At 39.0% G+C, this 13,636-nt stretch overlaps 1 protein-coding gene across 4 annotated transcripts in view; it reads left to right on the top strand.

The window, feature by feature from the left end:
* Positions 1 to 12,686, top strand: part of kcnt1a (potassium sodium-activated channel subfamily T member 1a) — a 32,255-nt gene extending 19,569 nt beyond the window's left edge. For 3 of the 4 annotated variants that reach the window (XM_028026540.1, XM_028026541.1, XM_028026542.1), the window contains 16 exons: positions 457 to 565; positions 1,467 to 1,616; positions 2,104 to 2,333; positions 2,436 to 2,652; positions 4,137 to 4,242; positions 4,376 to 4,548; positions 6,617 to 6,688; positions 6,826 to 6,960; positions 7,121 to 7,232; positions 7,317 to 7,418; positions 7,683 to 7,766; positions 8,589 to 8,717; positions 8,808 to 9,102; positions 9,196 to 9,258; positions 9,337 to 9,421; positions 10,751 to 12,686. In XM_028026540.1, coding sequence (XP_027882341.1) covers positions 457 to 565; positions 1,467 to 1,616; positions 2,104 to 2,333; positions 2,436 to 2,652; positions 4,137 to 4,242; positions 4,376 to 4,548; positions 6,617 to 6,688; positions 6,826 to 6,960; positions 7,121 to 7,232; positions 7,317 to 7,418; positions 7,683 to 7,766; positions 8,589 to 8,717; positions 8,808 to 9,102; positions 9,196 to 9,258; positions 9,337 to 9,421; positions 10,751 to 10,868 — 2,180 coding nt within the window. In that variant the 3' untranslated portion in view covers positions 10,869 to 12,686. Of the gene's footprint in view, positions 1 to 456; positions 566 to 1,466; positions 1,617 to 2,103; positions 2,334 to 2,435; positions 2,653 to 4,136; positions 4,243 to 4,375; positions 4,549 to 6,616; positions 6,689 to 6,825; positions 6,961 to 7,120; positions 7,233 to 7,316; positions 7,767 to 8,588; positions 8,718 to 8,807; positions 9,103 to 9,195; positions 9,259 to 9,336; positions 9,422 to 10,750 lie in introns of those variants that run through there. The other variant, XR_003596688.1, reaches the window with a different exon arrangement.
* Positions 12,687 to 13,636: the final 950 nt, after the last annotated feature.

Below are 13,636 nucleotides of genomic sequence, written 5' to 3'. Positions count from 1 at the left end.
CAAGGAAGCAAAGTGAATTATGCCAAATCAGGAAATGGTATTACTCAAAGAGCTGCAGTTTCATTTGCATTAACTGTCATTGCTGAAGGCGGCTACTCCTCATTTCTGACAGAAACAGCTGTCAACGCATCTGGAAGCAAGAAGAGTTCAGGACTTCCATTAACAATTCGACTCTCCAGAGTACATAAGCTATAAAGCTGTCAGATAATTTCTGATATGTAAAAAAAAAATTATATTTTTAAAAGTCAGAAATAATTGCTCATAATTGATGTGTCAGACTATGTCAATTATTTTCTCACAAAAGTGAACATTACTCTGATCATAATTAAATTGTGACATAACGTGTGGAAAAGTTAAAAGGACATGAATATTTTTGCATACCATTGTACATTTTTCACTCCACAGCCATATTAGTTTATCATTGTTACACACCTGCAACATGTCATCCAATTCTAGATCAAGTTGTGTGTGAGGAGGAATTCAAGTACGCCATGTTGGCTCTCAACTGTGTGTGTCCTGCCACTTCCACCTTGGTCACACTCCTAGTTCACACCTCCCGCGGACGGTAGGTCATCTCCGATGAGCCATTTTATTTCTCCCCCGTATGACTGAAAAGTTCAACTTCTTCACATGTTCACGTCCACTGATGTTTGATAAAAGCTCCAAGGAGCAAAGGAAAAGCCAGAGCACAGAAGAAAAATATTGGGTACTGTGCAACACAGCAGGACATGAAAAAAAATTCAGCACAAGAGAGAACAGCAGCACTCTATATCGCTGTTTCTTTTTTTTTCTGTTCTTTGTTGGATATATTTATATATATTTGCCAAGAGTTTTTTTATAAGGCAGTTTGAAAAGCTCTCCAGAGGCAAATGATTTTTCACAGCATATAGACTCACAGCAGAAGTGTCGCTGGCTGATGCAGTGAGTCTCTACAGACATACACATGTACAGCAGAAACAGATAACCCTAATCCTAACCCCTAACCCTAACCCAAAGATAAAATTTCCTAATTAAAATTTTACATTAGTGGATAGTTTTAAGTTTGAAAACACAGTCCTTCCCAGATGTTTCAGTGCACACTCATGTGTGGCTGATGCCAATTAAAAAAAAAAAGACAGTCTACTCAAATAATTGGCTGATGGATCAATCGGAGTATTCTTAGTTAGGTATGTAATTCTGTTTTCTACAATAGGATGGATGAAGTCAGGGAAGGTAACTCAGTTTGAAAGTCACTTTAACTTTGACCCACCACTTTTAGCCTCATTACATTATTAGTGGTGGTTGAGTTAATAAAAAAAAGGCGAACAAGCTGACAAAGATAGATCAACCAAATAAAAAATGGGTTTTTGCTGTTGATCGTTTCTTTTTATCACAGGGGTTTAAACCATGTCTTCTCTGTCAGTGTATTTGATGGAGAAGATGTTTGGCTTATGGATCCATCCCTATTTTCTCTGAATTAATTGCAGAGAAGGACAGCAGTCTCCGGAGCAGTGGCAGAGGATGTATGGATGTTGCTCCGGCAACGAGGTCTACCACATCCGACTGTGCGACAGCAAGTTCTTTGGAGAGTACAATGGCAAAAGCTTCACGTATGCCTCGTTCCATGCTCACAAGAAGTGAGTTGACGTGTAAGCTATAACGTCCCCCTCAGCAGGCTGGCAAGTTGAGGTTTTATAGATTTTGTTTGGGTTAATTGTTTTTTATTTGACTCTCATGGAACATGACAGGGACAGCTAATTAGACTGAGACTTTGTGGCTGAAAATGAGGAATTGTTTTCTCTTCAAATGAATTTTGTCAGAATGATAGGAAATCTAAATCTGCCAGCAGGAAGATCAGGGAATATTGTAGGCATGAAAACTTGTCTGTATCTATGTAGGTGGCTCTAGTCAAGCTTTTATTCACCAGGGTGATGTGAACCAAGATTTCCAAGCAGACACCCCGAGCATCACTTTCCTTTAGGCTGATTTCGCAACCAATCTAGATCATCATCCTGCTTTCCACATACATCTGCTCACTTGTTGCCATATATTTGCAATGCTTTGCAGGTGTTATTGTAATAAATGTCTTCTCTTCTTCATAAACTGTGGATTTGTGGTCTCCAGGTATGGGGTGTGTCTGATTGGGATAAAAAGGGAGGAGAACAAGAGCATCCTGCTGAACCCTGGTCCACACCACATCATGGCTGCCACAGACACCTGCTACTACATCAACATCACCAAAGAGGAGAACTCTGCCTTCATCTTCAACCAGGAGGAGCGGAAGGGCCGTCCTGCTGGAGGAATTTATGACGGGCCCTCACAGCTTCCTGTGCACAGCATCATTGCAAGCATGGGTGGGAGATACTTGCATGTTTTATGGCATTAAAGTACAAACGTTTGGATAAGTGAAGGTAATCCATGCAGTGAGGTCTGAGGCACAATGCTTGTGTTTGCAGGAACTGTTGCCATAGATCTTCAGAATACAAGTCCACCCAACATTCCAGGGGGCAAACTGGTCCCGCCCACTGTGAATGGGACAGGCAGCCGCCGACCCAGTATCGCACCAGTCCAAGAAATTGCCGACTCTGCCGCAATCCTGCCGTGTGACCTCCTGAGCGATCAGTCAGAAGACGACACTGTTTTTACAGATGAAAAGGGAAGCTCGTCCACTGAGTAAGGTTTTCGTTTTTCCCAGTGACTCCCAAACCTTACATATAATGAACAAAATCAGATTTACAAAACAAGCTTTAATCTGATGTAAAAGTGAAAGTAGAAATTGTTAAAGAGCTCTTCAAATTTAGTTCATTTTTTTATTTTCAAATATACTTTTTGTATCAAATGGGCGAACTGGATGAATTTAAGGGTTGAGACCAAAAAATGCTACGCTAGGATACACTGCGTACTTTAAGTTTTTGTTTAAAGTTGGGATTATTACTTTTTCTGCTTTGCAATATTTTCCTTAGACAGTAATTATTATGAAACATTTAGATTTACATTATGAGACAACAGCTTAGAGCAGAAATGTAGAGAGTTCAAGTTCTGAAAGACACTTTGGTCCATATGATTTTTGTCTGCGATAGGAAGTTGTTGCAGGCAAGCAACTTCCTGTTGCCCTTTTGCTACATTTTACTGACAGCTTAAGTACGTTTCTGGTCAAAAATAGGTAACATACTTTTTTCAAGTGAAGTGATAAAGTTTTAAAACCTCTTGCAAATAAAAGTCAGTAAAGTGTGGTAGGATCTTTTTTTCAGATTTTCTGTGTCAGTACGTTATCACATCACTTTTGCCCTAATTACAACCACAAGTCATTTGTGTTGTGCCTCTGCCAGCTTTGTACATCTAGTCAATGATTTAACTTTGCAACATAGCTCAAACAGACTGGATGGAAAGTGCTTGAACTGCAATTTTCAAGTCTCGACACAGATTATTGATTGGATCTGGAGTTTTTCTGGGTCATTCTCATAGACTAACAGGTTTTGATTTAAGACATTTAATTGCTGCTTTGGCTGTAGGGTTGTTGTTCTGGTAGCAGGTGAAACTTTGCCCTACTCTGTCTCCTGCAGCCTATAACAACTGTTCTTGTATTGTCCTACCCTAGTATCTTCTGTCTGACTTAATATTTTATTACATGCACTATTAGTAGCATTGGTGGGAGAACATTGGTGTAATACTGGCATACTTGATTTCATAAATTTGTCCAGTAATTGCAGGTGGAAATTTGCTTCTTTTTTTTTACTATAACCTGATACCATCCATCTCTCCTTTTATAGGGTATAATTATAAAGGAAATAATGTATATTGGATTTTTTGCAAAGAAATAAAACGTATAAACAGGGTGGGATACTTGATTTATATTATTATTGTTTATTGTTTTAGGATAATTGACTATGCAAGTCTAATGGATGCTGATCTTTTTGAACAGGAAAAACAATCTTACAGCTTTAAACATTCAAACTGCACTTAACCAGGGCTAGCATCTTTAGCATTATGTTATAGCTAATATAAAAATGTAACGAAATGCAATTTTTTTACATATCACATATGTTTTTCTTAGTCTTCTGCAGTCATAGGTTGAGTTTTTTTGAAAATGAAGTACATTACAGCATATCTTTTATTTGACAAAGTGCATCATTCATTCCTCCTGGATCTGTTTTCAGGTATGTTAAAGGTTATCCTCCCAACTCGCCGTACATTGGGAGCTCGCCCACCTTATGCCATCTGTTGGCTGAAAAAGCACCATTTTGCTGCCTACGACTAGACCAGGTGGGCAGTCGCTTTTCCTTCAACTTAGTCACTCAATTACAGGCCGCCTCAATCATTCTCTCTCGTCTCTCTCTGTCCTTCACATCATAAAAACATACCTAAAATGCCGCTCTGTGTTCCACTCCTTTTGCAGGGCTGCATGCACAACAGCTTTGAGGACGCAAAGGCTTACGGCTTCAAGAACAAGCTCATCATTGTGTCAGCTGAGACTGCGGGGAACGGCCTCTATAACTTCATAGTTCCTCTCAGAGCTTATTACAGACCCAGGAAAGAGCTGAACCCCATTGTCTTGCTGCTAGATAACCCGTGAGTTCTTAACACACGCGTACCGCAGTACATTGTTCCTCCGCTTTTTGCTTCACTCAGACGTCCTCCGTGTCATGCTGGGAAAGATTGTGACCGCTGAAAGGCGCACGTCAGCAAGCACTTAGGACAAGGCTGTGGAGGTGGGACTCCATTGTTAATTCTGATGCTAGATTACTGGTGTTACTCCGTGTTTTTAGTGACAAAGTAAAATAAAAATTCCCTGTACCTTCAGACAGTAACCATGGAAACTTGCTCTACCTTGAACTTGGGTGATATATATTGCCACCAGGGGAGAAAATGATTTCTTTTGAGAGCTCTAATTTCCATCAAGAGCCCTGATGTGTCGCCTTTTCAGCCCCCACATGCCGACTGAAAGATCTCTCATAGAAGCGCACACACATAACAATAAATGCTCCCTGCGTGCAGATGGTTTCGGTGCCACCCTCCCCGTCCCCCTCTCTCCATCAGTGTTGCACACACAAATGCAACCACCCACGCATTTGGAATTCAATCATTTACAACAGCCTTGGGTCTCGTGTCAGCAGGATTGGGAACATGTAAAAAGTAATGCAATGTCAAAGGAGGTGGAGGAAAGCAGACACTAATAAAGTGTCTGAATCTCTCTCTGAGTGCGTCCGGCACCAGATGGACTCGTCCCTCTGCCTGAAGACACTCTGACCAATGAGATAACTACTACACAGAGGCTCCCAAGAGTCTGGTGCAGGCTGTTGGAAATAGAAATAGACTCATTTTTGAAGCAGCTTTGAAAGGATAGATTCATTTGGTGCATATCAGCCCCCAAAATGTTTGATTAATCTGTGTTTTTAGTGTATAGTGCCTTGAAAAATTATCCATGAAACATTTCTTATTTGGTCCGATTACATTACATGAACTTCAATGCATTGCAAAAAGCATTTTTGTCTGGTTTCTTGTGCAAATATATTGGGACACTTGAAATAAGACCAATCTAACTTGCCAGTAACTGTTCAGCAAGATGTAGCAGCTTCTTTTACGTCAATAATTCCTTAATTAGTGATAATAAAAAGTACAAGTTCCCATGTCAGTTTTTTTCCACTTACATCATATTTTAATTAGTTTAAAAATCTGCCAATTAAATCCGCCTAGTACTTTTTAAAAATCAATATTAATGAGTTATTTACTTAAAAAAAGCTCTGATAACTTGCTTTGGCAAGTTAGTCCACTGGAATTAGAAAAATCTAAGTTAATCATGCCAAAGGATTTCTGAAAAATGTTGCTCATTACTTTACCGATGTTTTACCTGCATTTATAAGTATTAGCCACTATTGGGTATTCACCTCTAACTTTAAATTGCATTTATTTAATTCAATGCCTATTTTGGCTGCGGTTCACTCAGGGAACAAACCCAAACCCCCTAAACCCCAAATGTCAAACTCATTTTCATTTTGGGCCAAATCGAAATCATGAATGTCCTCAAAGAGCCACTTGCGTATGAATGTATTGATAAAATCCATTAAGAAATTGTTAAAATATTAATTGACAGCTGTCTCTGCATTTGATGAAGGCTTTTTAAAATTAAATAATATCGAACCTCTTTTCACATTGATGTAATTTGGCACTACAAAAATAAAAACTGATTTGATTTGATGGTTAAAATATCATTTAAGCATACAACTCTTTTTTTCAAAAGTTCTTTTGAAAATACAGTCGTACACAAAGTCCTAGCCAAAGAGCTTTGCAGTCGATGCGCAAAATAGATAATACATCATCAACAACAAGGTGAGTTTTGCTTTTTACTGCAGCCGATTTGGTAAGATTTTCTTTCTAAAAGCTGAAAACAAAACAAATGACTGATGGAGACACAAACTGCACTGAACAGTAGCAGGGACAAACAGAGGAAACAAAGAACAGATCCTTTTGTGAGAAACTGCTTTATTGTCTTCTCCGAGGCTTTTTCTGACTTATTAACATACTAGATGTTTCACTGATTGTATACCAAACTCAACGTTTGGCACAGAGTCTTTTGTTTGAAAAATGTCAAGAGCAAACAAAACAGCATTGAGTTTCATTAGTGTTTTTCTTCCCGCAGTCCTGATAATCACTTCCTGGAGGCCATTTGTTGTTTCCCAATGGTGTACTACATGGGTGGGTCGATAGACAAGTAAGGCCATAGCAAAATCGTTGTTTTTTTTATTAAAATTGTTTTACGTTTAAAATTATTTAAACAACATACCTACTTTTATTTTTTCATATGTTCGGTGGTTTTGTTGTCAAATGATCTTTTTGTGTGTGTTGCAGTCTGGACAGCCTGCTCCAGTGTGGTATCATCTATGCTGATAACTTAGTTGTGGTGGATAAAGAGAGTACGATGAGCGCAGAGGAAGACTACATGGCGGATGCCAAAACTATTGTCAATGTACAAACAATGTTCAGGTAAATTAAACGTTTTAGTTGACTCTGTTAAATTAATAACTTTATGACAGTTAATTTCCCTTTGGGATCAATAAAGGATTTTTGAATTGATCCTCTGCTTGGATGACTGATCTTGTCCGTTTTTTTGCCCATTTTCTCCCCTTTCCAAAAAACAACGTAGGTTGTTTCCAAGTCTCAGTATTATCACCGAGCTCACACATCCATCCAACATGAGGTTCATGCAGTTTAGAGCGAAGGACTGCTATTCGCTGGCTCTGTCCAAGCTGGAAAAGGTCAGTCCATACCCGGGGATCAGAGTGGGGAACCGCATGCTGAACTGTGGGTAAATGATTTTCTGACCATTTCATGTTGCGCAGAAAGAGAGAGACAAAGGCTCCAACTTGGCCTTCATGTTCCGCCTGCCCTTCGCTGCAGGCAGAGTGTTCAGCATCAGCATGTTGGACACCCTCCTCTATCAGGTTGGTAGGCATCCACAGCAAACCCTGCAGCCTCAGGTGACTTTATTCAGCATCAGGTGTGTGAGTGTGTCTCACAACAGCAGAGAAACTGTTGCCTTTTACACAGCGCTGGTTTCAAAAGGCAGAGCTGCCCTCTTGTGCTCAGTGACTAAAGCATCGCTCGTTCTCTTTCTTTCTTTTCTTTGTCTTAAGCTTTTTATTTTTGTTAGATGTAATCAAGGTTGTAAAGTGATTTGAAGTGTTTTACATGTGCTACTTTTTCAGTCTTTCGTAAAGGACTACATGATTCTTATTGCTAGACTGCTCTTGGGACTGGACACCACCCCTGGATCAGGATTCCTCTGTGCTGTGAGTCACATACAATGCCGAAAGTAGTGCACAAAGTTGGGCATTATTGTGAAGTGGAAGGAAAATGACGCAAGCCTTTTTTGTTTGTTTGTTTTTACAATTTTATTTTTACAAAAATAAAAGTCTGGAAAGGTGGCTTGCATTTGTAATTAGTCCTCATTAGTTAATACTTGCAGAGCCACCCTATGCTGCCATTACACATACAGGATTTAAGTGGTATTTTTTTCTTTCAGTTTGTCATGTCAGACTAGAGAGGTTGCCAGATTTTCTTTGCACAATAGTTCAAGCTCAATCAAATTGGGTGGAACGTGTTTGTTGATCTCAATTTTGAAATATTACTACAGCCTCTGATTTGAACACATGAACTTGATGCTGCTGAAAGGTGAAGCGATGTACCGTTTTCAAGTCTTTTCTCTCTGGAAAGTTTTCTTTTACGATTGCCCTGCACGGTGCGTTCGTCTTTGCTGTGTTCCTTACCGGCTTGTGGCAAACTACCAATGGGACTTTTAGTTTTCTTTCCTCAGTGGCTTTCTTCTTGAACCTCTTCCATAAATTCCTTTATATTAGGATAATATTTAATTCATCTGCTCCTTTTTCTTCCACTTCACACATATGCAACACTTTGTGTAGCATTATTGTCTTATAATTTATACATATACAATTTTTACATACTGAATTTTGTGATTGGGACATGTCATTGAACTTCCATTAAAAGTGAAAGGTCACTGAGTTAGAATAATTTTGAAGATGCCTTTGTGGAACAGAAAAATGTTTAAACTGACCAGGCCACTTTTCAAATCGACGTCCTTTTCTCTTATTTAGATGAAGATAAAAGAGGAAGATCTATGGATCGGCACCTACGGGAGACTGTTCCAAAAACTTTGCTCCTCCAGTGCTGAAATTCCCATTGGCATCTATCGCACAGAGTCTCACATTTTCACCGCTTCAGAGGTGAGATTGTGAACATTCATGCATTAATACTAACACATAGTCACAGTCTGGGATCACAAGTAAAACACAAACACTTCCGCCCTAATTAAGTCCCAGGTGTCCATGAGTGTTGACGACTGCGAAGACACAAAAGACAGAGGGGACGAGCCTCGCAGCAACGAGCAGTCGGATCACCCCCTGCTGAGGAAGAAGAGCATGCAGTGGGCGCGGCGTCTCAGTAAGAAAAGCGTGAGGTGGCAGGGGGGAAGCCGGGACTCAAGTAAAGACCACGCCCAGCGCATAGCCCAGCAGCGTCTCAACCTCTACAGACGCTCCGAGAGGGAAGAGCTGTCCGAGCTGGTCCGGAACCGCATGAGGCATCTGGGCCTCCCCACCTCAGGATACGGTAACTATGGACATTCCCTCTCTCTGACAAAGTTGCTGTAACTTTAATGCGTTACTTGATTTGAATCATGTCTCTTCCCTATCTAAAACGAAGATGATCTGACGAATCTGACAGCCAGTGATGTCATGAACAGAGTCAATTTGGGATACTTACAAGGTAAAACATTTAAAACTTTTTTAGGTACAGTAAAGAGCATTGGCCAGGTTTTAGACTGATTGTGTTCATTTGTTTCAGATGAACAGAATGATCACCAGAACACTTTGTCCTATGTCCTCATTAACCCTTCACATGATACCAGGCTGGAGATCAACGACATTGTGTAAGTAAAACGACTTCATGATATATTTTCTTTGTTTTATGAACAACATGTGAAATTTTTGATGGCACCAACATGCAGATTCGTTCTCACTACAATAAGTTAAAAAAGTATTCAACCTGATTGAACTTTTTCAGATTTCATCACATTGCATCCACAAGATTAGCACATCATTATGTGATGGAGTTAGTTATACATGGTTTGAATTTTCTTTGCAAGAAAAAATCAGTAAATTTTGGTGAGTGATTTTATTTACCATCTTGCGTTATTACCTTTTACTGCAGTTACATCTGAGCATCTTTTGGGATATTTCTCTACCAGATTTGCTCATCAGTAGATGGAAATTGTTGCGTATTATTCTTGAGAGCATCGGTTATCAGCAGTTTGTAATCACTGGTTCTCAGTTGGTTGAGTTGGTCCGTACTTTGACTGGGCAATTCTAACACATGAATATGCTTTGATCTAAACTATTCCTCTGTAGCTCTGCCTGTACGTTTAGGCCCGTTATCCTGCTGGAAGATTTACCTTAAACCTTAGACTTAAGTTTCCTACAGCCTCAAATAACAGGTTTTCTTCCGAGATTGGCCCATATTTACCTTACCATCTCCCCATAAATTATGACTTTACCTTTTTTGAATTTTATTTATGTGAAAATCATGTCTTTTTTTCATTTCTCAATCATACACCACATTGTGTTGATTTATCACACAAAATCCAAAGAAAATCCACTGATTTGTTGTTGCAACATGACAGAATGTGAAAAAGGTTCAACTGGTATGATTACTTTTGCAAGCACTGGTATAAATATACAGTAGAGTAGTGAATATACAGTAAAAATGTGTTCCTTTGGCTTCTCCTAGTGTCTTGTGTAAAATGTGTAAAAATAAAACCACATGTAGGAACTAAGGAAGCAAGAAGCCTGCCAGTAGTAATTATTATAGCGACAAAGAAGAAAGCTTGTGCATATTGTGCAACATTTAGCCTATGCATGTCTTTGAATTAATGTTTTATAGACTAACAAATTAGGTTTTGTTTCTTTATGTGTTGCAATTATGAATGCAAGTGAGTTCACAGAAGTTGTAACAATAAATCCACTCTCAGCTACCAACTTTTTTTGTGCCTTGTAAGCATTCTTGTAATATTTGCTGTAGGTCATCATTGTCAGAACAGCATATTTAATCATACCAGAAAACATTGGATTTAGTAGTTCAAGTAAATATTTTATGGATTTCAACTGAGATTTTCAGCTCTCTGGGGTTTTTCAGTAAAAATTACGAGATTAAAGCACCTTAGGGAAATGTTTGTAGCACTGATTTCTTTGTTCCCTCACAGATATTTGATTCGTTCTGACCCTCTGGCTCACGTTCCTGAGGAGCCTCCTGTCCACAGCAGCAGCCTGAAAGAGAGACACGAGTCCAGCATAGACACCAAAGAGGACACCCCGCTCTGACGCAGCGCTGGCCTTTAACTGGATCGGCCCCCCTCTCAGTTGGGATTTAGCTCTCCGAGTGCTGAAGCCCACAAATGTATAATGTGAGTGCCTACTGCCTGTCTGATCACATTGGATATCATGTTTGCCATTTTCATCATCTTGCTACAAATGCTGTACATATGAATACTGCATCACTGTCTTTTAAGCTCGTTGAATATGCAGGGATTTCAGGGAGGCTTTTCCTACTTGCTGTTGTGTTTGGTTAGACTTAAAATGAACTTCTTAGATTTGTATCTTCACTTTACCTAACACTTCTAAGTTAATTCAGCTTAAATCTGATTTTCAAATATTTGGAAATGAAGTTAGAGGCTTTATCCCACTTTTTAAGTCTCTTTTCCATTATTAGAAACAAGCAGTACAACAGACAGATGATTAACTTTTCAGGTTTTACACATCTGAACGTTTACAACTCTGCTAAAATCGTGCAGCTACAATCAAAAAGCCCCAAGTGACTTAAGCTAAACGTGTGCATTAAAGCTTTCAGACTCATATTTTATAGATAAATCCTTGAGGTATTCATTAGTGCCACTAAGACCTAAGTCAATGGTTCATGTACAAATAATGACGGTTATTCATATGTTTGTCAGAGCAGATCATTGCTTTGTTAAGTTTTCACTAAAAGAACTTAAAAACTCAAAAATTACTCAATACAGCTCTATAAACTGGCTGTGTTAACATTCAGCATCCTACCATACAGGTTTGTTTAAATTTTTTGGCTATGCTTAGGTATGGACTGGTTGTTGGTGTCAAAGTATGCCGAAGGTTTAAAAAGTTACAGTTCCTATAGTGCCAGAAAGACTAGAGATTTGTCCAGATGTATGGAGTATGCAGTGTTGAAAAGTTATTTTAAGTTAAGATTTAATTTATTTTAAAAAGCTGTCCAAGTCAACCTGGCCCTATGTGAAAAAATGTATTGCCCTGTAAACCTAATGACTGGTTACACTTGGCAACAACACGTGATATGAAACGTGATATGAAACTGTCAATGAGTTTTTTTCCATCACTGTTGAGGAATTTCATCCCACTCTTCTTTGCAGAATTGTTTCAATTCTGCCACAACAGTCAGAAACTAATAATTTTATCCTTCTGGATTTGATGGTAGACAACAGAACGCATGGTTTATCAATTGTGGCAAGACGCTCAGGTTGTCCATATATCTCTGTGCAATGCAATGCTAGTCTGCTAGTCTGAATGAAGCTTCATACTCCCCCCCCCCCCCCCCCCCCCCCACCTTTCAAGAGAGAAAAATCCACCTAGAAGTCCTACAAATAGGTTAAGCAGCTTGCTACTTGAGCAGCGAGGCTGACTGATTAACCACTTAATTTCAAATTGTTGAGCAAAACTGGGGAAATAAAGGTGTAATATTCAGCACCATTAGCACTTAAAAACGTTCATAACCTAAGTGGGTTTCTATCAAAACTTTCCTGATGCCTTTGTACATATATCAAAATTATATATATGACTTACAACATTAATATATCTATAACAACTTACCGGTACATGTTATGTTGTTTTAGTCACATCAGTGACACAGATTAGCATACAGTGAGAATCTCATACCGGTCCATGCCTATATGTACCACATCAGGAATTAGAGAACTTCGTGTTGCTCTATGAAGGCACCGCTTATTAATTGTCTGACTGTTGAGCAAGGTGTGTACTTCTTCCATCTTTTTGCATTTAGGTCTGACTTTGTACCAATTTCAGTGTTTACAATATTTGTACTTGATCACAGTTTTATGTGCACATTAAAGTGCTTTAAAATACATAAAATCACTTTGAGTTGTGTGATCCTTTCTTTCTACGTAAATTTTGGACCCAATCAAGGCGCGAACACTATTATAAATGATTTGCAAAGGGTGTTTGGTGACTTGAATATAAAAAGTAAAATTTCCTACAATTACAATTGTTATTACACAGACATGTCTGCATGCAAGCATCGTTTTTAAAGGTAACATCTGCCTTAATTCTTGAATTCTTTACATTTCAGGTTCACATATACTTATTTACTTTTGAGATTTACATAGATAAACTGTGAACTATAGTGAAGTTTAGTGACTAGTTATTTTACCCTTCAGGGATTCTCTTTACTGCGACAGACTGGCGACCTGTCCAGGGCGTACCCCGCCTCTCGCCCGGAACGTAGCTGGAGATGGGCACCAGCAACCCTCCCGACCCCATTAGGGACAAGGGTGAACAGAAAATGGATGGATGGATGGATGGATTCTCTTTATTTAATGGAAATTGCTTAAACATCACTTCAACTTTTATCTAAAATGGGCGCTTGAGGAAACAAGCTCTAAAATTATGGTTTTATGAAAAAGCAGCAAGAAGAAATAAATTGTTGGAATAAAACTACATGATGCTTTGTTTGCCATGGTTTGATACAAGCCATGGAGCAAACATTTGGCAGAAGGTGCTTTGGTCAAATTAATTTCTCAGCAAAAGTGCTACATGTAGAGGAAAAGGAGCAATGCACCCGGAAAAATCATCCTCATTATATACAGTGGCGCCATCATCAGGCCAATACCAATACAGGTTAATCTTAGACAACCTGCCAAAGGCTGCAAAAGACCTGAGACTTGGACCGACATTCAACAATAAAAATTCATCCTATCTGTTTGAAAAAATAAGGATGAGCAGCAATTTCAGTCTATCGATATGTAAGGCTCATAAGACTCAGAAAGGTTATTGCAGAAAAAGGTATTGACTCAGTGTGGCTAAAT

This window comes from Xiphophorus couchianus, chromosome 8 (assembly GCF_001444195.1).
Source record: "Xiphophorus couchianus chromosome 8, X_couchianus-1.0, whole genome shotgun sequence".
Taxonomy (NCBI): domain Eukaryota; kingdom Metazoa; phylum Chordata; class Actinopteri; order Cyprinodontiformes; family Poeciliidae; genus Xiphophorus; species Xiphophorus couchianus.
The sequence above is the reverse complement of the archived record's forward strand: the minus strand, read 5'-3'. Positions and strand labels throughout refer to the sequence as shown.